This window comes from Schistocerca nitens, chromosome 8 (assembly GCF_023898315.1).
Source record: "Schistocerca nitens isolate TAMUIC-IGC-003100 chromosome 8, iqSchNite1.1, whole genome shotgun sequence".
NCBI classification, from domain to species: domain Eukaryota; kingdom Metazoa; phylum Arthropoda; class Insecta; order Orthoptera; family Acrididae; genus Schistocerca; species Schistocerca nitens.
In genome coordinates this window covers 540,628,949-540,653,498 of record NC_064621.1, presented here as the reverse complement: position 1 = coordinate 540,653,498, position 24,550 = coordinate 540,628,949, and the positions used below count along the sequence as shown (strand labels likewise).

General features: G+C 37.5%; 1 protein-coding gene across 5 annotated transcripts in view; it reads left to right on the top strand.

The window, feature by feature from the left end:
- The window catches only part of LOC126198434 (F-box/LRR-repeat protein 7-like), a 93,759-nt gene extending 73,848 nt beyond the window's left edge, over nt 1-19,911 (top strand). For 3 of the 5 annotated variants that reach the window (XM_049934746.1, XM_049934748.1, XM_049934747.1), the window contains exons 9-12: nt 1,096-1,250; nt 3,258-3,426; nt 13,457-13,684; nt 19,672-19,906. In XM_049934746.1, coding sequence (XP_049790703.1) covers nt 1,096-1,250; nt 3,258-3,426; nt 13,457-13,684; nt 19,672-19,733 — 614 coding nt within the window. In that variant the 3' untranslated portion in view covers nt 19,734-19,906. Of the gene's footprint in view, nt 1-1,095; nt 1,251-3,257; nt 3,427-13,456; nt 13,685-19,671 lie in introns of all 5 variants that reach the window. The other 2 variants (XM_049934744.1, XM_049934745.1) reach the window with 2 other exon arrangements.
- The last annotated feature ends 4,639 nt before the right edge of the window (nt 19,912-24,550 follow it).

Sequence of the window (24,550 nt, the reverse complement as noted above, 5' to 3'; positions counted from 1 at the left end):
CAAGTGAGGTAAGTAGAATGGGGATTTTAGTGCCCTTTGTGGCCATTTGAATCTCAAAAATATTCCTGAGTTAGTGCACTGTTGGATTTGTAGGACCTGTTATTGTTTTTAGAGCCTTATTCTCAAACTTACATATGAATGTTAAATTACCTCTTAAGTAGTACACACAAGTGCCATTTGGAAACTCATTCTTTGTCTAAAATTCTATAATAGTAAGCTAAGGGTGGCCTTGCAGTCTTGTGTTGATATTCTAGCTTATCCTTTGATTTCCACTTCTCTTTGCAAGGGACTCAGGTTTCATCATGTAAAAAGTTCGGTAAGCAACTCCCCCACAGAAACACACGCGTGTGCATGCACATGCACATGTACCTTGATAAAAAAAAACACACCTCAGAATCACAATCCCTACATTGTATGTGAAGCTATTTTTGAGAGGCATGCAAAAAATTTCGTTTCAGACAGCCTTCAGATATACCTGTGCAGTAACTCTTAAAAATGGCACATACTTAAATGTCAAATATCCAGTGAAACAGCACACATTTAGAACTTTCCTGTGAGAAGTATTGTTGCATATATGAAAGCAGTCATTTGGCATGTGCGCTCTATATATAATAGAATGAATAAGGCTGCGATCCCTTTCATTGCAATATCTCCTATCACCTGCCCACCCCACTCTCACTTGCTTTTCTCCTTGAGATGTAAATTTTGTATGCCTCAGACATATTAACTTGACCTAAGTATGAATAATATAGAGGGCAGTTTGTCATATTAGTTTTATTTTTTTTCTTTCCATAACACTGTTATTAGACTTTAGACCCTTAGTGAAGATGTTAACTTGAATAAATAATTCCACATATGTGCTTTTATTTCATATTACCAGGTGCCAGCTTTGTCATAATTATTTTCCTTGGTTCTGAATCAACTGCGTTTAGACATGGGTTCTGATAGCCACTTCCATTATGTTGTAATGCTGTTCTTGTTGGTATTTCTTAGCAAAATCAGGTGCAGTTAATGTAAAATGTGATACATATAAATGTAAGCTTGTGCACTAGATTACTTTTGTGTCTCCAGTAAAACATTTCTATGTTTAAATAGGTTGCTGTGCATTGAACAACATTGCTTTGATTATGGAATGCCTTTCGGCACTGAAGAATCTGGAGATCTTGATCATGAGCTATCTGCCAGGGAAATCGGATTCATGTATGCTGCAGTTTAGAGAGGAAGGTTTTCCAGCACTCAAGAAGTTGGAGGTGTGTGCATATTGTCAATGATTCCTTAAAATATTAAGACTGTGAACTGTATTTGCATGCAGGGTTACACATTTTCAGAATATACAATTAAAATTTCTATTCCATAGCATCCTCATCAGTTGCATCTCTCAAATTTAATTTTTTAGATTTCTAATGTTTCTCGATACTCTAAGTACTGGAAATTGCTGTGTTCAGCCACCTCTAATAGGAAGTAAAAGAAAAGGTGCATTCTCAGTTTAGTTCAGTAGTGTATACTGTGAATGAGGATATGAGGCTTGTTCAATTTTTTGTGTTAAATGCAAGCTGCCTCCATGCCTACCCACCTCCACCCCACCTCAATCAGATTTTCAAATTGCTCCTGTCATTCTGCTAGTAACTGGCCTAAACACTCTTTCAGCTAAGGTAGCTTCCTAATCATGATGGTTTGTGATGCCTGTCTTAGGGAGTCAGTGAAGCCCTATGTTGAAATTTGTTTTCTGAATCACATTTTATTTTAGTAGGATTGTTAAGTTAGAATGTAAATAAATAAGGGAGTAAAGGAGACTGCAGACCGAAAAGCAGAAATCAACAGGTACACAGTTTTTAGAGTTAATGCTTTGAGCTAGAGTACAAATGCACTCACACCTGTGTCCACCTGTATCGAGGTATTTAGACCTTGTACATACCTTGATATGTAAATTGTTTCAGAATTTTTTTCAGAGGCAGTTTAAGTTAACCAGTTTGCATAATTAGTTCATGCGAGCTATCCTCCAAAAAAATCACTTGTCGCTGCAAATAACATGTGCTTCAGATTTCCAATAAATGTTTGTAATGCTGGAATAATAATAATAACACGTGGAAACTTAAATCACATCAAGAAAGCTGACAAAGCATATATGAGTAAAGAGACTGAGATGAAGAGACTGATAGCTTCAGGCATTGTTGTGGCTGAAAATGTACCTTGTTATATCAGATCCAACTTTTATCACTTGTAAATTTGTTTATGGGCAAAGGTCATTCTGAAGCAGTCAGTTACATGTATATCAAGTGCTCATGGTTCATCGTTAATTTACAGAAATAATAACAAAAATTGATATATTAAATTTTGTACACTGTTCAGTATTCTTAAAACGGTCATTTCAAGCTTAGACTGTGTGCACATTATAACTTTATAGTTACAAGGTTGTCAGCATGGGAAATAGCCCTACAAATTAGTATGCCTCATAGTGACTATCCAGTTAACATTGTCTGCCAACCATTATCTATAAATTAAGGCCCATTGACACACCAAGGAGAATGAACAGTACTGCATGCTGTCTTTCTGGAGGCAAAAGGGAGGACTGTGGACCCAGGTAATATGCAGCTAGCTGCACACAATTATTTCTTGGTGTGTGTTGAAAGCAGAACCCTTTCCATTATGGTGGTGTGTGAAGATGGGCAAGAAGTCACCTGGAATTGAAACTAGTGACATAGGTTCTCTTTCTGGATAAATGCAAGATTTGACATGGGATAACTGTCACAGAAGTGTGTCCTGGTGGTCACTTACCAATTCATGTCTTAGGCATCTGACACCCGAATATGATATGTATCCACCCAAACCATGACTCTCATAACTGTTTAAGGCAATTTGAGGGCTGTGCAGTACCAGGACAGGATCCTCAAATATATTTTCTCCCCTCTGGAGCCTACTCTTATGTTTCATTCCCCGATTCTTGTGCATCTAAGGAGTAGTTAATATTTATAACACAATAGATGTTACCCGAGTTGCATGTTCAAAATACTCATTTTATGCCCTTTAGACTTTCTGTTAAGTGAATGTGTAAGTGGTGATTGGGGTGATTTGCATTTTTGTGCTAATTTCTTCCATCCATAAGGTAATTGATTTCACTGTGGTTGGTGCTGTTTGACTTTTGTAGTTTTATTGAAGAAATGCATGTGTCCGTTAAAAATGGTTATCTTTGGGTAACATATAGTCAGAATACTGACTGACTGACTGACTGACTTGTTTTGGTCATCTTCTTTTTACAGATGCGTGGCAGCCCTTACCTTGGAGACATTGGCACTGCTTGTATACTGTCTCTTTGTTACAAACTTGAGTGTCTTGATATAAGTGGCTGTCAGTGTGTCACCACTAAAGGCCTTAGTTGTGCACTGGCACAACGTAAAAGTTCAGTTCCGCTTCAGATTATTGTAGGAGGTAAGACAGATCAAATGTCGACAGTACATCAGCTTTTGGTGCTTATGTGTTATTTTATGAATTTAGACTACCTCTGAGCTTATGATGTAGGTTTTCTAAAAATGATGGTTAAGCCTTTAACTGCTCTGGACATGTTAACGCGTGCGCCTTCGTACCTGTCCCTGTGTGCTCTGAACGTGTTTCTGCATGCCACCAGTCTTTCTACCTTGTACTGTGAACGTGTCTACGCTTAGACACATTCAGAGTACTAGGTAGAAGGACTGATGGCACGCGTAAATACGTTCAGAGCACACGGGGACAGGTACAAAGGCACGCGCTTTAACACGTCTAGAGCAGTGAAAGGGTTAAAATAATTTGAGTGTTAACTTGGAATAGATATTAACTAGTATTTCCTGTGTTTCAGTGTGTGTGTGTGTGTGTGTGTGTGTGTGTGTGTGTGTGTGTGTGTGTGTGTGTGTGTGTTTTTCATATCCATATGAAACTGCTATTGCATTTGGATAGTATATGTAATCTCAAGTATTCAGAAGTACTTACAATAATAGAAATATGACATGAGTCACATTTCTTGCCACAGCACTTTGAAGAAACTCAAATATTGCCTAATAGTAAGTTGAGCTAAAGCTTTCAAAGTGGAAATAAATTTTTTTTTTTTTTTCACTGTCCCTAGTTAATTTCAGTCAGTTGTTGAGACTCTTTTGTGCCATAATATCGTGTGGTTTTCAATTAGTTTTATACATTACATATACACTCCTGGAAATGGAAAAAAGAACACATTGACACCGGTGTGTCAGACCCACCATACTTGCTCCGGACACTGCGAGAGGGCTGTACAAGCAATGATCACACGCACGGCACAGCGGACACACCAGGACCCGCGGTGTTGGCCGTCGAATGGCGCCAGCTGCGCAGCATTTGTGCACCGCCGCCGTCAGTGTCAGCCAGTTTGCCGTGGCATACGGAGCTCCATCGCAGTCTTTAACACTGGTAGCATGCCGCGACAGCGTGGACGTGAACCGTATGTGCAGTTGACGGACTTTGAGCGAGGGCGTATAGTGGGCATGCGGGAGGCCGGGTGGACGTACCGCCGAATTGCTCAACACGTGGGGCGTAAGGTCTCCACAGTACATCGATGTTGTCGCCAGTGGTCGGCGGAAGGTGCACGTGCCCATCGACCTGGGACCGGACCGCAGCGACGCACGGATGCACGCCAAGACCGTAGGATCCTACGCAGTGCCGTAGGGGACCGCACCGCCACTTCGCAGCAAATTAGGGACACTGATGCTCCTGGGGTATCGGCGAGGACCATTCGCAACCGTCTCCATGAAGCTGGGCTACGGTCCCGCACACCGTTAGGCCGTCTTCCGCTCACGCCCCAACATCGTGCAGCCCGCCTCCAGTGGTGTCGCGACAGGCGTGAATGGAGGGACGAATGGAGACGTGTCGTCTTCAGCGATGAGAGTCGCTTCTGCCTTGGTGCCAATGATGGTCGTATGCGTGTTTGGCGCCGTGCAGGTGAGCGCTACAATCAGGACTGCATACGACCGAGGCACACAGGGCCAACACCCGGCATCATGGTGTGGGGAGCGATCTCCTACACTGGTCGTACACCACTGGTGATCGTCGAGGGGACACTGAATAGTGCACGGTACATCCAAACCGTCATCGAACCCATCGTTCTACCATTCCTAGACCGGCAAGGGAACTTGCTGTTGCACGTCCGCATGTATCCCGCGCGTAAGGGCAAAGAGTTTGGGCAGAGATGTTAGTCAAGGCGGAAGTACAGAGGCAAAGATTTTGAGTGACAAGTGATGTACGAGGGGTGGCAATTTCAAATTAGCGGAGGTTGAGGCCTGGTGGGTAACGGGAAGAGAGGATATATTGAAGAGCAAGTTCCCATCTCTGGAGTTCGGATAGGTCGGTGTCAGTGGGAAGTATCCAGATCACCCGGACGGTGTAACACTGTGCCAAGATGTGCTGGCCGTGCACCAAGGCATGTTTAGCCACAGGGTGATCCTCATTACCAACAAACACTGTCTGCCTGTGTCCATTCATGCGAATGGACAGTTTGTTGCTGGTCATTCCCACATAGAATGCGTCACAGTGTAGGCAGGTCAGTTGGTAGATCATGTGGGTGCTTTCACACGTGGCTCTGCCTTTGATCGTGTACACCTTCCGGGTTACAGGACTGGAGTAGGTGGTGGTGGGAGGGTGCATGGGACAGGTTTTACACCGGGGGCGGTTACAAGGGTAGGAGCCAGAGGGTAAGGAAGGTGGTTTGGGGATTTCATAGGGATGAACCAGGAGGTTACGAAGGTTAGGTGGACGGCGGAAAGACACTCTTGGTGGAGTGGGGAGGATTTCATGAAGGATGGATCTCATTTCAGGGCAGGATTTGAGGAAGTCGTATCCCTGCTGGAAAGCCACATTCAAAGTCTGATCCAGTCCCGGAAAGTATCCTGTCACAAGTGGGGCACTTTTGTGGTTCTTCTGTGGGAGGTTCTGGGTTTGAGGTGATGAGGAAGTGGCTCTGGTTATTTGCTTCTGTACCAGGTCGGGAGGGTAGTTGCGGGATGCGAAAGCTGTTTTCAGGTTGTTGGTGTAATGGTTCAGGGATTCAGGACTGGAACAGATTCGTTTGTCACGAAGACCTAAGCTGTAGGGAAGGGACTGTGTGATATGGAATGGGTGGCAGCTGTCGTAATGCAGGTACTGTTGCTTTTTTGTGGGTTTGATGTGGACGGGTGTGTGAAGCTGGCCATTGGACAGATGGAGATCAATGTCGAGGAAAGTGGCGTGGGATTTGGAGTAGGACCAGGTGAATCTGATGGAACCAAAGGAGTTGAGGTTGGAGAGGAAATTCTGGAGTTGTTCTTCACTGTGAGTCCAGGTGATGAAGATGTCATCAATAAATCTGTACCAAACTTTGGGTTGGCAGGCTTGGGTGACCAAGAAGGCTTCCGCTAAGAGACCCATGAATAGGTTGGTGTATGAGTGGGTCATCCTGGTGCCCATGGCTGTTCCCTTTAATTGTTGGTATGTCTGGTCTTCAAAAATGAAGAAGGTGTGAGTTAGGATGAAGCTGGCTAAGGTAATGAGGGAAGAGGATTTAGGTAGGGTGGCAGGTGATTGGTGTGAAAGGAAGTGCTCCATTGCAGCGAGGCCCTGGACGTGCGGGATATTTGTGTATAGGGAAGTGGAATCAATACAAGCTACTGTGGCAGAACACGTTACGAATATCCTGGTGGAACTGGAATACCGCCTCGACATTCTCAGAGCTACCAAGGGAGGACATGTTGAGGTTTACTAACGTAAGAGGTCTTAAAAAACTAGTAACACTAACCTGTGTAACAGCATTGAATGTAAATTATTATGTCAAATGGTTATTCTGTAATAAATTGTTGTAATTAGGGTAAGACTTTGTGCTCACCCTGTATATGAAAGCAGTTTGATGCCTTGTTAGCTGTCATGATTATGGTAGCCTAGAAATCAACTGAACGAATTATTTCAATGGGTAATTGCATCCTGAATGGGCATTTACTTACAGCCTACAAGTTCATACAGTTATGCCACTTTTTTTATAAAAAGAGCTGCTTGATGACAACCATTCATGCATTTTGTCACAGTAATCATACATGCAAGGCCCATCAGTCTTATTTTAAATTGTGTATAATTGAAAATGATTGCATCTTTATTCACAGAAAAATAGCAGAATTTTATTAATTATTATGTTTCCTTAGATTATGGCCCACAGTAATTGTTGTTCTTGATTTAATAAATTTTGTGAGACACATGATGAGTCATCAGTTCTCCTTGACTTATGCTACAGTGTGACATTCCCTTCCGTTGTAACATTCTCCTGTCTATTCCTCGCTCCTCCCCAAAGATGAAACACACAGTTCACATAGCTTGGATAGTTTTTTCTAATTGTCTATTTGCAGTACTAAAATTTAGTCTTGTGAGAGCAAGTAATGGCTAGCCTTTATACCATAGTTATTAGTTTCCTTCAGTGAAATTTCCTTTTAATAAAACTAGGATGATAAATTCTCAAGGATGGCAATGTTTTTATGACATTTTTGGAGTCATGTTAACAAAGATTTTTAATTAATGCTGATAACTGCTGCATCAAAGCACACTGACCTGCCAATCTCAATGTTACAGCTCTCACATAGTAGATGGTCAGTGTGGCGTATTTTGTTTGATCTCCAGAGAGGCAATAGAAAGACATTCCAGTGTTACTTCCTGTGCATTTTTACAAGAGAAGGCCGCAGATAGTCAACCGATTCACTTCATATATGGCAAGTTCGTTGTGTACAACATTGAATGAAAGATTAAGATATTTTGGCTCAAACACCCTCTTCTGGTCTTCGAGAAATCTACCCGTAACCTCCTTGAAAATAACATGCAGTAGACTCAACACGGAGGGATCATCATACGTATAGGGTCCACAAATGAATATTTTCCTAGAAATCTAGGAAGGAAACTGTAGAGACGGCCACTTGTTTACCCATAAGGTAAACTGTATTCAACAAAAGTGCCACTGGTGTAGCGATGAAGGCTTATGGCTGGGCAGCAGAGAACCTGTCCTTAGTTTCAAAATGTATTCTACAGTCTTTCATATACACTTTTTTCTATACCAAAGTTGGAAGGAATAGAAAGGTAAGAAGGATCCTAGATTTCTAGGATAACATGCATTGCCAGACCCCATATATGATGATGAAAAATGCCCGGAAAATGCCCAGTCTCTTTCATTTTAGGTTGTATACAAGTGTTCTGCCATATGAGCAAAATTGATTGGCTGTGTGGGACCTTCCACTCGTTAGCTGAATTATAGATGGCTATTGTACACCATATTTGATGGTTTCTAGCATCATGACACTGCGTTCTTGTGGTGTAAACCTGTCATTACTTATGGTGGGCAGAATGTCCTGAGTGAAGATTCAGTGTGAAGTCCTGCCAAATCAAATCTTTGGTTGTCGATGAGCGCTGCTACATATTCATCACTGCTCACAATGTAATATTTATGATCTCAATTTTGAAATGACAGAAGAGAGAGACAACTAGTTATGCTTGAGTAGTCTTTTTGTGCAGCATAATCATATGGATTGTTTCAGGATTATCTTTGGTTGTCGATGAGCACTGCTACATATTCACCACTGCTCACAATGTAATGTTTATGAACTCAATTTTGAAATGACAGAAGAGACAACTAGTTATGCTTGAGTAGTCTTTTTGTGCAGCATAATCGTATGGATTGTTTCAGGATTATCATTTGATATATCTGTAGTAAACAAAATGATCAGCTGACATGGAACTGACAATCGGACCATATGGAATTTTTAAATATATGAAGTTCACAACTCAAATACACCTCTCCCAAAGCAGTTTGATGCAACTCCCAAAAAATACTAGAGAAAATTGACTTTAAAGTTATAATGTGTCCATTTTTCATAAAAAGACAATTAGATGTGCTAATTAGCATATAAAAGATGAATTTTATGTTTAAATGTTGTAACAACTGGAAAAAAGTAAAATGATCAAAATGAGACTAATCTAGTAATGACCAGTCTCATCCGCTTTATGTATTCTGGTCTTTGTGAAAATGCTTGTAGAACATGCATGTTTGTTTAAAAATTTTATTCCACCTGGAATCAAACCCACACTCCACACACAGTGAGTAAGGAAGCAAGCAAGCACTCCATCACAAAACCACACTACTCATTGAAAACATGAACCTCATTTTAACATATTAAACATGGTTGGAAAACTTAAAAGTAGATTTTCTTGAATATGTGTGTGTGTGTGTTTTGCATCAAACTGCTTAGAGAGAAGTGTAAGAGTTCTGAACTTAATGTACAATAAATATAAAAAATTACAAAAACCAGGTCATCTTGTGGTCCCCATGTGAGATGGCTATTACATCTTCCAGATGTAATCTTATTTAAGCTTTGATTGCCATATATTTCACCATGGCAAACATTCTTACTACTGTTGAGATTGTAGAACTTTAAAAGTGAAAGTTGTTGAAAGCAAAAATGGTAAATTGTGCCAAAGAGTCTGATGTACTCATTGAAATTATGTTTGCTGAAGACATTATTAGTAGTCCTCATGACGTATGTTTGCTCACCTTTGCATGATAGAATTGATCATAGTGTCATAACATGTTTTAGACACAACAAATGTTGTAGACACATTGCTTATTGTGCAGAAAAATACTTGATTGGTATTGTGAGGCAAGAAATGCAATTTGTTGAACAAATCTAGATTATGGTAGAGTTGAGCCCAAGATAAGGCTGAGCTTGAGGGCTGTCAAGTTTTGTGCTCAAAGCACTTGTAGATACATATTCAACATATGGGGAAAAGTTGTCAAAAGCAGACTCTAATTTTGACTTACTGGGATACATTTTTTCACATGTTACAGGAAGGAAGCACTTGAAAGCTTAAAGCGTAGGTGAACTGAAACTTCATGGCAGATTAAAACTGTGTGCTGGACTGAGTCTCTAACTTGGGACTTTTGCCTTTCTCAGGCAATTGCTTTACCATCTTGGCTACCCTATCACGACTTGTGCCCTGTTCTCACAGCTTTACTTCTGCCAGCACCTCGCCCCCTACCAAACTGTTTGCTTGAAACCTGTCTCTAAGAAACCAGATACTATGTAGTAACTGTTACAGCCAGTTCTGTAATTTTGGTGCACCAGGAAATATTAAAAATTTAAGATAGACTTTGATAAGCTTTTAAATAGGATGATGAAATACACAGCCTTCCATTATCTTTCGTACCCTGATTCATGACTAACCACATGGAAGAAATTTGCTTACTAACGCCAAATGCACAGCATAAGCAATATTAGAAAATTGTAAAGGAAAATACATGAAACAAAACCCAACTAAGCTTCTGACTTCACCTTTGCCAGTTTGAAACCCTTTACAAAGAGAGACATTTATTCATGTTGTTGTTGTGGTCTTCAGTCCTGAGACTGGTTTGATGCAGCTCTCCATGCTACTCTATCCTGTGCAAGCTTCTTCATCTCCCAGTACCTACTGCAACTTACAGCCTTCTGAATCTGCTTAGTGTATTCATCTCTTGGTCTCCCCCTAAGATTTTTACCCTCCACGCTGCCCTCCAATACTAAATTGGTGATCCCTTGATGCCTCAGAACATGTCCTACCAACCGATCCTGTCTTCTGGTCAAGTTGTGCCACAAACGTCTCTTTTCCCCAATTCTATTCAATACCTCCTCATTAGTTATGTGATCTACCCATCTAATCTTCAGCATTCATCTGTAACACCACATTTCAAAAGCTATTCTCTTCTTGTCCAAACTATTTATCGTCCACGTTTCACTTCCATACATGGCTACATTCCATACAAATACTTTCAGAAATGACTTCCTGACATTTAAATCTAAATTTGATGTTAACAAATTTCTCTTCTTCAGAAACGCTTTCCTTGCGATTGCCAGTCTACATTTTATATTCTCTCTACTTCGACCATCATCAGTTATTGTGTTCCCCAAACAGCAAAACTTCTTTACTACTTTCAGTGTCTCATTTATTCATATAAACAGTATTTGTACACTTTATTTTGAGCTGTGTGTCTCAATGAATTAATGCGTCAACACTTGTACTTACGCCATGTGCTAAAGAATATATTTTGAATGTAAATCAGAAAATGAAAACGCAGCACATGTTGAGTGAATTTAACAGTGAATTGTCTATTTCCAAGACAGTTATTTTTATCAGTATAAAGTAGTCATGCACTTAGCCTTCGTTTTTCTGGAAACAATTTGTTTTATTTGTGTACAGGAAACTTATCCATTAACTTAAGTGCTCTGAAACAGACATGCCCTTAGTCTTGAAGGTATGAACAGATAGTACTAGCAGCAGATTAGCGGAGAAGATTGGGCATAGCAAATTACATTGCTATATGAAAAGGTACAAAAAATTGCAACAGCACGGGCAGAGCTCTTAACGCTCAAGTGGTTGCATCAATTTTTGTAACACAAGTGGTCGCATGGTTGACTCTGTCAACCAGCCATCGTTTTCATTCAGGACGTGAAAAGTTCTACCATATTATGCATGCTACTGAAAAAAATTGGTTTTTTAATTAATAGAAATATAAATTTTAATAGTTGACCTTCATTATTTCTAAAGATACAGTTACAAAATCTAATTAAAGAATCCTAGTTTTTCATTTAACAATACATTCCTAACACATGGGATAAAGTTAAATCACATTTGACCTGCATTTATTATACAGCACATGTTACTCATACATCATTTATTGGATTATACTCTCTTTATTAAACATGGCTGTATTGTTTCTACATAAAGTGTTTACTCATCCTGTTCCTTTACCTCATCCACAGTGCTACATGCGTGCGCGCGCACACACACACACACACACACACGCACACGCGCGCGCGCACGCACGGAATGTTTATTGCGTACAAACATCTTACACTGGCTACAACATTGTTTTTTCTTCTGCACACAACGCAGCAACTCTTCTTTGTTTGGAGGTTATTACGGTTTATAAGGTGCCAAAAATATTTTGAGATAATTTGGAAGCATTGAAATGTGGGATCTTGTAACTAAATGATCTTTCATAAGTTGTTGGGACAACTGTTCCAAAAATAGCCTCCTTGGTTTTTTGGGTTTTTGGCGTTGCAGTGAAACAGCATTTGGGTATTGATACCAGCGTTGTTTAGTAAAGCGAACAATAAAGCCATCATCCGCCTCCTTGTTACTCGTGCAACAGAATATTTACTGCACATTTGGTCAACTGTGTCAACCCCTCCTTTCGTCATGTTGTAGTCCATGATAATGTGTGGTTTATTGGTATTCTCATCAACTGTGCCTTCACTGTGCATAGTGCTACGCAGAACAACCAGTGTGATATCTTCGTGGTATCCAAACAGTGAAGACCAAATGTTCCTGGATTTCAGAGACAGGAATTCTGGAGGGATTTCAGTTTTATTTTTCTTCAGAGTTCCACTGCATGTGAAGTTTCTGTGCAAAAGTGAGACTGCCAGTGGATAACTGGTATACCAATTATCAAAAGTAATATCCTGATTTGATCACAGCAGCGGTTCTGCCGGACGATGCACAATATGGAACGGTTTGACACCTTGCGTACTTTGTTGGTTTGTTCGGTAGGTACTGAACAAACGAACATCTCCCTCTGAAAGGTATCAGCATCTATTCCACGGTCACAAACTCTCCCAAACCGTAGCTTTCCTTACAGTCGGTGACAAATTTATCTACATATGACCTGATTGCTGCGAATTTGTTTGTCTCGTGTTTTTGTGTTCATCAATTTGTCGTCAAATCTCGCGCTTCTGAGGAGAAATAAGAACAGTCTGTATGACATGCAAGCTCTAATGATCTTCATACCAGTACCATCTTTACTCCAAAGTTCCTAAACATCTGTTTTATTTCCACCCTTCAAGCCAGTCAATATAAGGATTCAAATGAGGGCATGTATCTCTTCCCTAGAAGTTTCCTTCATGTTTTCCCCTCTAGAATAGATGTTCTGTGATACTAAGTTTCTGATATGCAGATTGGTGTATTCCACAAGTGAATCAATAATATCTGCACTAACAATCCTATTGAATGTTGTCACTTCTTATGTAAGACCTTAGCAGACCTCTTCGGATCAGGTAGAAATTTTATAATATTTTTTGAGGGCATTTTCAGTGTGTGGTCATTGCTTTGATTGGTGATTGTCTTCAGCACATTGTGGCATGTGACCAGATATTTTTCAGTGTTGCCTGTCTTCAGAGGCGCCACACATTGTCAGCCTTTACGTGAAAAGAGGGACTTTGTGTGATATATGTACATATAATTCAAAATGTAATAAAGTTGAATAAAATGTGTTGATTTTCTGTTGGGGAAAAATGAATTGCAAATTTGATACTAAATGTGCTCTTAATATGTGTACCAAAGCCTGGTTTAGTCGTTGTTATTGAAAGTTAGGTTAATTTTGTTGCTTGCTTAAGAAATCAAATTGTATTTCATTGCTGTTTTGTAGGAACTTCTGTATCAGAAGGCTCACTCCAGCCTCCAAGCTCAGTGGCCTTGAGTTTCCACAACAACTGCACAGACCACCTTAGGCCCGATTTTGTAGACGATTATCTTCTCCCTATGTTTGAAGACTACAGTGATGATGATTTCATCGACTCTGACAACGAGTATGACTTCGGTAGTGGTATTGATGAATATGATAGTGACATGTCTGATTCATATGATGCATTTGAAGGTATGTTATATGCACAATTCCTGATGTAATCGCTATCAATGTTGAACTAGTTAAATATTGTGCTGAAGAGGTGTTTTAATATTGTGCCTGTTTTTCTGGACACTGGTATCTGTTATTTGTGAGTGCTGAATGTTTTGTGTGCTGGACTGTTGTGAAGTTCGTAGCAGAATTTGGTTTGTAACTTATATTTAATTTTTATTTATGTGGCATCTCGCAGAAGTTTGATTCAATCACTCCTTTCTCATTTACCTCTCTCGTTTTGAGAACACATTTCCTCAGCATGAGGAAACATTGTGTTGTAGCTGAATTGTTAAGCTACAAGGAGTTAGAAATACTTTTTTTTTTTTTTTTAATTAAAGTGACAATTTTACAAAGAACAAACAGATTGATAGAGCCCACAGCTTATCTGTGATAGTAACAGTTTTTGAAAAAATAATCATATTTTTGTAACAATTTAAGCTTTTTGCTTGTATGTAAATATGAAATACAACTGAATAATGTGAAATGTGTAAAATACATTTGTTTGGTAATATACAAATGGACTATTATACGTAAACACTATAGCTAATTGTTCCAAAAACTTTTACAGTCTTGTTTTTACTTGTTTGGGCTAGCCTCACACTTTTTATTCCACATGTAATAACTTTGAATAAATATCTGTTAAAATTGTTTTGTTAAATTTTACTCCTCTAAGACGAATATTTGTTACCTTGCCTTTTTAATTTTTTTCGTTGGGCACCTGTAGCATGTAGACATCTTTTGTACCATAACATGTTCCATATTAGATATTTTATTTTAAAGCTCTTGAATAGCCAAACTTGGTTTGTATAACTATATTCATAGAACACAGCAGATGCAAAATTCAACCTTTACTGGTCATGCTGCTCATTGTTGGGGACAAGTAGTTCATAGATTGTGAAAATAATTTAAAAAAGTTTCTCTTTTGGCTGTTGCTCGTGAAACACGCCTCTGTGTGTTATATCTGTACGGGGCAGCACACGTGGTGCCCTACTTTCCGTTCTGTTTCTCCATTTATGGATAATGGGTGTTTTGTAATGGATGCTCCCTTATTTCTGATAACTGATTTATTATGCTGAAGCTTTAGATGTGAACATAATGTTTCATTCATTTCAAATTTTTTTACCCATTCTTGCTTAATTTTTTGTCTTGCATGTCAAAAACATGTAATATGAAAATTGCCATGTGTGAAGCTGAAAGAGACTATAGATATCTAAAACATTAGTTCTTGGAGCCATTTAGATCTGTTTTTGTATTTAAAAAGCTGGGCACAAATTAAATTTTTCACTGTGTAGATGTTAATGTCTGCAATAGAATAACTGGGATTTCACAAACTCCTGCTCTTCCACAGCTAAGTAAATATTGCCTTTGGTCCCATGAAAGGAAGTACAAAAAATACAAAAGGAAGGGAAGATATTTCAGAAAGGGAACACAAAAAAGGAAACCAAAAATTGATATGAGAGGTAGCTGGCAAATGAAATTTGGAGTCCAGATTCTGTATGTACATGACATAAGTCAGAAAATGACAGGGCACAATAATTTTACTGCTGCATTAATCAGGAGAACAGTAGTATGTGTGTTGGCTCCTTGTGATAGAAAATGCTGGGTTTGGTACGTTCTCTACTGCATTAAATGTAATATATACATATTTTAAATTTGTGTGTCTGATTTGTTCTGTAAGGCAACATTGTGTCTGATTTGTTCTGTAAGGCAACATGAGACGTGCTTAAAGTTATGTAAACCTTTTTAATGCACAGATAAAATGACAGCAGTGATTTATTTATTTCTAGTTTTGCTCATCTGACATTAGCACCTTTAAATATTTATTACTCAAATGGTAACACATTAGTGTACACTTTTGCTTAGTGCAGTTGTGTTGACAGTGGTGCTCAGAAGAGCTTTAAACTTTGTGTGTTGCCAACAGGGCAATGAATACCTGAAGATGCCAATGTCTGATGAGCAAAAATAATAGTAAATAAAATTACTTGTGGCAGTTCATTTGTATATAAATTACAATGATCACTTAAGACTTCGACAAACAATGTTTGTCCTTGATAAGTAAACATTATTCTTGAAATTGATTATGACATATTCTGAATTTTGTAGTGCATTTACTTACCCCAAACCCCCTGTGTCAAAGGCAGTTGAGTTCTACCCATGGAGACAACACACATTTGGTATCTTGATGTTCAACTTAGGCACACCTGAAGTAACATCTGCCCATAGGTTTATCTTCTCTGACTGTTTAGAAATAAAGACATTGTAGGAAATTAAATAATTTTGATTTTTGCACCTGATGCACTAAAAATTAGTGTGCTGCTGTTGCTCTTACTTTCCCAGTTACAGTGATCAAAAAGGAAACGTTTCATCCTGAGACAAATCACGTTTATTCCTGTATATGGATTAAACATAACATATTCATTGCAGATCGTGGAGTTTTCTGGAAGGTTCTATGTTTGAGTGCTTCATAGTAGTGGGGCTGGTGGTAATAAGTTACGCTCCACCATAAATATGGTGTGAATATTCTAACCCAGGAACTCGTAGTATGTGTGTGTGAAATGTATCTCAAATACAGTGGTTAGTGTGAACAGCTACTGAGAAATATACATTAGCAAGGTAAAATACTGTTACTTGATCGTGGGCTGCAATAAAATACAAGCCGTCAGATTGAAATTTTTCACAATTTCTCATCTTTTCCAATTAAGATAGGCTGAAAACAGTTGGAATCCCTTTCTCTGATCATTGTCTAAACTGTCCTACCAACTGTATGGGTTTTGCAGGTGACAAATTGCCAGTGTAACCTTAAAAAAATTTAATAATAAAACTGATGGTTGGTGTATGTCATTTTCTTAATGTTGTTAGTTGTTACCTTATGAGGTCCCCTAGTTGGTTATTTAAAGTAGAGATAAATATTTTGATGATGCCTACACAATGAGGTTGAATAAAAAATTATATTAATGTAAATAAGTAAACTGGATTATTTTGTTCTGTAGAGGTTAATATTCAGTAATTGTTACTGATTGGGCACCTTGATATTCAGTTGTTAGTTAGGATATGATGAAGCATTGAAACCCTTTCACAGAATGAAGAAATTAGTAAAGTGTTTTCATAGTTCAGGTATTGGTCATGTATGTTATGTCAGTGTTGAGAAGTTTGTGTGATGTAAATAATTCCCAAAAATTGCAGTCCTGTAGTGAGATGGAAAATCGGCTCGTAGACAGTGTGAGCATAAAATTAGAGGCATTTTTGGTTGCATGGAGATTGTGTTGAGACTTGCTCACATGTAAAGTAAGGACATATTACAGGAGGGTTGATCTGAAGATGATACTTAGTAATTGAAAAGTTAGAATATGAAGAGATTGAGCATCCAGGCTAGATATTGTGTAGGTATCTTCTCATAATTTCTGGGTGAGAATGTTCTGGTCTTTATTGTTTAGTGTAGATAAAAGTAAGCTTTTCTTTGTCCTTTATTGCATTGTCATTCTTAAAATACTTAAAATTTTCAAGTGCAGTGTTGTATGAATCCTTTGGTGAATTTGTTTTCAATGTACCTTTGTTGTGTTCAGAGATTTAGGTTCAAAACGTGTTTTTTGTCATTAAATTACATTATGTAATGATTCAAACCCCCTATTGAGAGTGTGTGATGCTATTGTTTTGATTTGGAATGAGAGCAGAGAAAAAGGAAACCAATTTAAAAACAAAAATAATAAGCTCCACCTTTAAATATATGTAGGTTTTGTAGAGTTAGTTTTGCCGTAATGAAAAATTTAGTATTATGGTCTACATGTTTAAGTTTCATGTATTTGTGAATGTCTAATATTTGACTGTTAATAAACTGTAATACATATCATCTGCAAATTAAACAAGAAATAACTATAGATTGCAGAAATTCTACTTAGCAGATGGCAGCTGCCACAGGCATAGAGGTGGTGTACACAAGATTTCAGAGCTGCTAAAGTGAAGAGCAGCTGGAAAGCCAGTCAGTGTTGGCTGCACAGAACCATGCGGAAGTGTACCACATGAGTGATATCTAATCGCACATCAGTGACATTTTTGTCTTTGTTCATGCTGTATTTGTAAAACTTACTGTTCACTCATAATGTTATGTGCCGAGTGATTATTTTGCGCTCACAGCATTCATTATGAGTGATGGTAAGCGATCACTCAGTGCTGCACAAACAAGTGAAGAGGAACAGTGTTTCATGTGTATCAGTACTTTAAGACAGTCTTCTGTTGAATCCACACCGGCACAAGATGTCGCACCAGTGACAGCAGATAGCTGAAGTGTATGGTATTGGTTTTAGAACCATTCAGAGAATATCTAGTGAAGTAAGATGTCTATGCAACCCTGCAACTCAGCTGTCTTTGTCACCAGGCAAGCAACTCAACCACAAAAAAGAATTAAGTGACCCAGATGTACTGCAAAAAAAAAAAAAAAAATAAATAAATAATGCAGTGCATAGTATTTGGCATGTATGTCAAAATCATCAGTCAAACATGTGCAAGGGATATGTGCCAGAAGATGAGTGATAAGTACATGGTGGATTAAAAGTTCCTGTTGGTAAGGTTAATTGAATTACAGTGCTTCATGTCTGATCAGCAGAAACTGATTTTGTTCACCCTGATTTTTAAGGTGTCAAAGGTTAAGAACTCTGAAGAAAACCATTCATAATTGGACAGTCTCTTCAAATGGTGGTGTAAAGAAAAATATCCCTGTGCATTCAGTTATTGTCGAGGATAATGCATCCACACATGAAAGTTGAACAAAGCTCCAACTACGAATTCCAAAAGGCAGATACTATTGCATGGTTGTCATCTAATGCAATACCTTATAGTTATAGTCGCATACCAGTGCAGAATTGCTGGTTCATGTCAGTGCAACAAGTCTGCATGCAGTGTTTGACATGTGAAATTGTAGAGCAGCATTGAAATGGCACTGTTAGATTACCCCCATACCATTGCCATTACAACCCAGTCTAGCTGGTATGGGCTCAGGTAATAACACACATTGTGGAAAACAACAATGAGGAATACGCAGCACCTTAACATTTGCATGGGCAGCTCACATAAGACAAGCAGAAAACTGCAGGGTGAAGATTACCGCAGAGCAATGAGCAGGAATGTTATTATGGAACATTTTGTTATAAATCTTGCTGAAAGTCTGACATCTATCTCAGACAGCAAAGACTACGGTGTGGATTTCTTACTGTGAAGTATGTAAGAATTAATTACTGCTGCATATGACTTTTGTATGACTGTCCCTGCAACTGCATTAAAAATTAATAGCTAAAGTATTCATTTTTGGTTGCATAATAATGCAGTTTCCTTCAAAAAATATATTTCATTCAATTGGATACATATGTCATAATGCTGTAGCAGGTTGCACAGTGAAATCCATTAAACAATTATTTTTGATATCCTTAGGCTCACATTTTTAATTCTAAAATAAATTCTTTAAATATATTAAATCTCTGTGGATGCTGCGCATGCGTTCACATTTCTAATAATTCTGTTCATTGTAGAACAATGTGTATAGTGCACAGTCAGCTCTCACGGTGCCTAAACTGACAGAAGAATATTGGAGCAATTTCCTCTCTTTGCAGAATGCACAATACCTATCTCTACAGCTGCCCACCACTTTAGTGATTATGCCTGTGTTCTGCAATCTGTTAAGTAGAACTTAATATTACATTACATCTGCATAATCAGTCCATCTTTTTAGCAGGTAACACATTACATTCTGATATGTTGAAATGTGAGTGGTACAAGAAGACAAGTAGTATGAAATACAGAGGTAAAATTCTGGAGCAGTATGATGGAATAAAGTTAGCTTTAAAGAGTTTTTAAAGCTTTTTGAATATGTGGTGATTTTTTTTTAGAGTGGGGACAACTGTATGTGTAAGGTAGCCTTGTATGTGCTATAATGACTGAAGGCCTGTAACTTACAGAGTTTTCTGTTTTTGTTGCAGATAATAATTTATATCCAGAACTGTTTGGTGATACATTTCTTCTCTATCATTATTTATACTGAAACACTGAGGGCAAAGTGTTTAGAAAGGTGCTTCTTGCCATTCAGATAAGAAAAGTTTTCTGTTGTATTATGTAAATTAAAAAAAAAACATTTTTGAGGTTGTCAGAAGTTGCCCATTGCTTAGTATTTCATATGGTCACATTTTTATATTTGAAAATTGACATGGCAGTTATAAAACTATCTTCCATTCTGATGAAAGTGTTCTGTTGTGGTCTGTGTTTTGTTTTTGGTAGCTTTCTTTTGAAACTAAATAAATTTTGTGCAGATATTTAGATCAAAGTTTACAGTAATATTTTGTAACCACTGACATTTTTAAAGTTCAAAATTGGGTCCCATTCAAAAACACTTCCTGTTCAAATATTTAAATGCATGATTCATGTGCTGGTCACAAGCAAGTATTGGTGTTATGTACTTCCTGTAATCTCCATTGGAGTCAAATCAGCAAATTTAATATTGTATGCAGTGAAAGGAAAATTTGTTTCTAATGAGTGTAGCAGAAAAATAAATTTTCACTTCGTGGCGACAAAGTAATAAAGGATGAAACTTTCCTGATGATCAGAAGAATGTGGAATTATGTGCACTCATCATGGTAAAAGACTTTTTGAGTTTTCCCTTGTAGGGAAGGGTCTGCAGCGGTTTCTCATTTGCATTGTATATGTGGTTGATGATATCTATGATTATAAACTCAAAATACTCCAGTCCAGAAACTGATAGTTTGTTCAGTATGAAATTGGTGAATTGTCCATTCCTGAATGATAGGTCTTATCATTTGGAGGGAGTGAAAGGTTTCTCACAATTCTAACGTAGGCGGTGTTATCATTTAACATACAATTTTGGTAAATAAGAGAAGTAAAATGTTACAATAATGGAACTAATACAGCTACAGATAGAAAAAACTGGCTCCCACAGGACGGCACACAATGTACACAGTGTCTGGCAACAGGGGAAAAGGTAACAGGACAGTGTCTCATGGCCCCAGCTTGAGAGATAACAGGGTACAATGAAAGATGAAAAAAGAGAGAAAACTTAACAGAAGACATTTAAAAAACATATGAAGTTGTCAAAGATCCTATGCGAAAATGAAATTTGTAATAAACATTGTGATAGAAGCTTCAGTAGTCAGTCTAGTCATTATTCCTGATTTATCAGCTGCCTTCTCTAACAGATAGAATCCAGGTTTCCAAGTCTCAACTGTTAAGTGTTTTATTATTCTTTTTCCTTCTCTTTTGTTGGCCCTCCTGTGGTTTTTAAGAGATAACTACATAATGTACTTTTTTCTGACTATTGCCTTTCATTTAGCAGACAAAGAAACACCCTGGTTCAGAGGATGCATAATTACTTTTTTTTTAGTGAGTGTGTTTACCGTATTGAGTGCACAGTTTTTTTTTTTTTTGTAATGAAATAACATTTTGGAAAGTTTCATGAAATTAATGTTCATAGTTTTGTGAAACTGCATCATTTTTGGAAGACACTTGTGTAGTTAGTGAGAAGTTTTATTGCATTCCTTATATAAAACTTGCTGTAAAATACAGTCAGGCTGAAATTTATAGAATTGATAATTTTGTCAGTAAGTTGATGTAGGTTGACCCTCTAGCGACCACTCTAACATTTTTATTTTTATGAGAAATTAAAAACAGTTGTGTTTTTAATGGTTTCTTTTAACTGATAGAGGTAGATGAGTAACATGAGTATTGGTTTAACTTTCCAACTTGGTTGAATTATTGCTGGATGTATAGTTAAAATTTATTTGCTTGATAAATCTCTTGTGGTGCTAATTAATTAGTAGCTTTCTATACTGCATAACTGTCACATATTAACAATTTCCTTGTGAAAACTGCCGTCTTTAGATTAGGAATTCAACTGGAAAAAAGAGGAAGGCAGCATTCTGTGAAATGCCTGTTGGTGGTGTTGATTTCACTGTATGTTTTTAGAGAATATCATGTTTGATGTGGTGTAGTAAATTGCAAAGTAGCTATTAAAATTTTGTGGCATGACGCAAGGTATATGTTGCATGTTGTCTTAGTGGCTGTTACACCTAACAGTAAGCGGTCACTTCATAGAGGTTTGGCTTCATTAGATAAGTAAATGTGACCCATTGTGGCCTGCAGTGTCTGCTCATATTTCCCAGTAATCAAGTTTTCTGAAACCTGTAAGGAATTATTTACCTTTTGATTATAAAGTAATTGAGTGTATTGTAGTATACTTTTCTTAAATGACAGCACCATTTATATTTTTTTCAGATAAATAAGTGTATGCAGCAAGTAACTGGCCTGCTCCGAGCCCTTGTCATTCTCCTGTCCAGTGTGTATGTGACTACTGGACGGAGATATGATAAGGTCTTGGGATAGGCGAAGTCAACTGTAAACCAGCAGTCAGCTTATAATGCAGTGTAACAATGGAACTGATCTTAGTAATTTTTTAGGTTAACATTAACTTTTTATCTCATTCAGTCTGTAAACTGTATTCTAGCAGGATTCTGTGCCAGTTAACTTAATAAATACAGTTTGTTATAATGACTTGCTCCATTTGATTAAATAATTAGCACAATTCCTTCCCTCACTTTCCTGGAGAATCTTTCTGTTCTACTTAAGTTTAGTCATGTAGCCTAAATAAAAACGTAAACTTAATATACAGTAAGACATGTTCAAGCTTGAATTTGAATTCTTTATGTTAATATGTCTGTTGACCATTGTATGTTTGTACTGAATAGTCTTAAGCTACATCTACACTATGCAGGTGTGGATTGGCAAATCCTTACCATCATGCCAATATTTTATTCGTATTCAAATGTCGAGTAAATTGATTTTGTAAAAGGTCGGAAAATGTTCGTGACAGTGTAATTACCTTGATACATTACAAATTGATCTTGACAAGTAATTTTGAATCTCCATATTATAGTGGTCACTTTAATTCTTTATGAACTGTCTGATCAAATTTTGCAGCTAAAATAACTTTATTGGATCTGACAAATGCACAGAGTAATACAGTCATCATGTTTTGACTGTAACTGGGTGATCATATTAGTGCCATGCAGAGATTGGCATTTGAGGAAATGTGTATCAGTTACACCATGAACAGAATGTAGTTAGCAAATATTTAATCTGTACTGGCCTAAAAGATTGACAGATAAGTTGTGTAACTTAAAAGTCTCCTACAATAGGAAACTATTAATGAAGTTATTGATTTTGTTTAATTTTTGAACATAAAAAGTATGTAATCTGTAGTAGTGATGAACAGATTATACTAGTGAAATCCCTTAGCACATAAGGCACATTAAGAAGCAATGCTGATTATGCTAAGCAGAGAGAATTTTGTGATGAGTTAAGTTTCCGTACTGGGTCCCCCCCCCCCCCCCCCCCCATTCCTTACTCCTACAATTTTTTTCATATAGTCTGGCTTATTTTCAATATAATTTCTTTACTTCTTGTATTGTAAACTTCAGTAATAAAGAGTGAATGTAGTGTTTGTTTCTTTTTCCACCTTGCAAATGAACTGTCTGCTGAGAAACAGCTTTTAAAATGTTGTAAAATGTAGCTCAGCATTTTTAATATGTTTAAGTGGAACTGCAGTATATGGAGGAGATGGGAGTGAACAGTTTTTTTAATGTAATTTTGCCATTGCACTGCTGCAGAAAAAATCTTTGGTTGCTACGGTAGGTACTTCATATTCTGCAAACAGTCTTCTTTTCTTTTAACCGTATAATTTACTGATAATATTTAATGAAGAGTTTGTCATTTTTCTTCATTGTGTACTGACGGACAAGACAACAAATAGGCCATTAAAAATTGATCCCCAATATAAAATATCCCATGAATATATTAAAAATCAACAACATTGTATACCAGGTTTCCTTCATAAGAGTTGTAAGGCACGTTTGGTACCACTCTATCTAAAGGACATGTAATATTCTTCTTTAAAAATTGTTCTGTTTGTAACAGAAAGCAAACTGATGCTTTCCCTTGGCACAGGGTGTCACACGAGACATGATTACCGGTGTTTGTTTGTTTGTTTGTTTTACTCCAACTACACATTGCAAAGACAAAATTGCTACAATTATCTGCTGAAACACCAGAAAAAAATGCACCTGGCACCTTTTAGGAGGGACACACTAAAAGTTCTTAAAATCTGTAAACAGCATGGAAAGCTTCATTACATAAGTATTTGTACTTACATCAATAATACAGTTTAGTTGATTTGAGAAATAACCTGGTGGAAATTTTAGGTAAGTGCTATTTTGTGAGTGCTGGATATGCAGAATGCTTATTTATGTAGTCTCCTTATGTAGTCTCCTTACATGTATTCTTTCAATACAGTGTAGAAGGTTAGGAAAGATGAGCATTAATGGCAGTGCACAGTGTATAAAGATGTAAGATTTAATGATATTCTTCCACACTTGTCATTACAATTTAGTAAGGGCACTATAGGCCTTTAATAATAATAATAATAATAATAATAATAACCACCATAATTAATATGTAATGTCTGTTCTTTGAACTACTGGTAGGAGAAACATGAGAACAGCACTGGAAAGTGGGTGATGAAACAGTTAATAGCATACACCAGCGTATTGCTTCTTTTGAGTAGAAATAGTCATTATGGGTTAAGAAGATGAAACTATAATATTCCTCTCTGAGGAACTAGATGTAGGTAAAATTTTCAGTTTGTTAAAGGAGGCTTACTCAAAACTTATGGCGTATTATGAAAAATACACAAATTTAATACAGACTTCAATATTTCCTTTGGGTATCACTGCACGGATACATGTAACACCTGAATATACACGTAAAATGAAATACTTGGAAATGGAAAAATGAAAA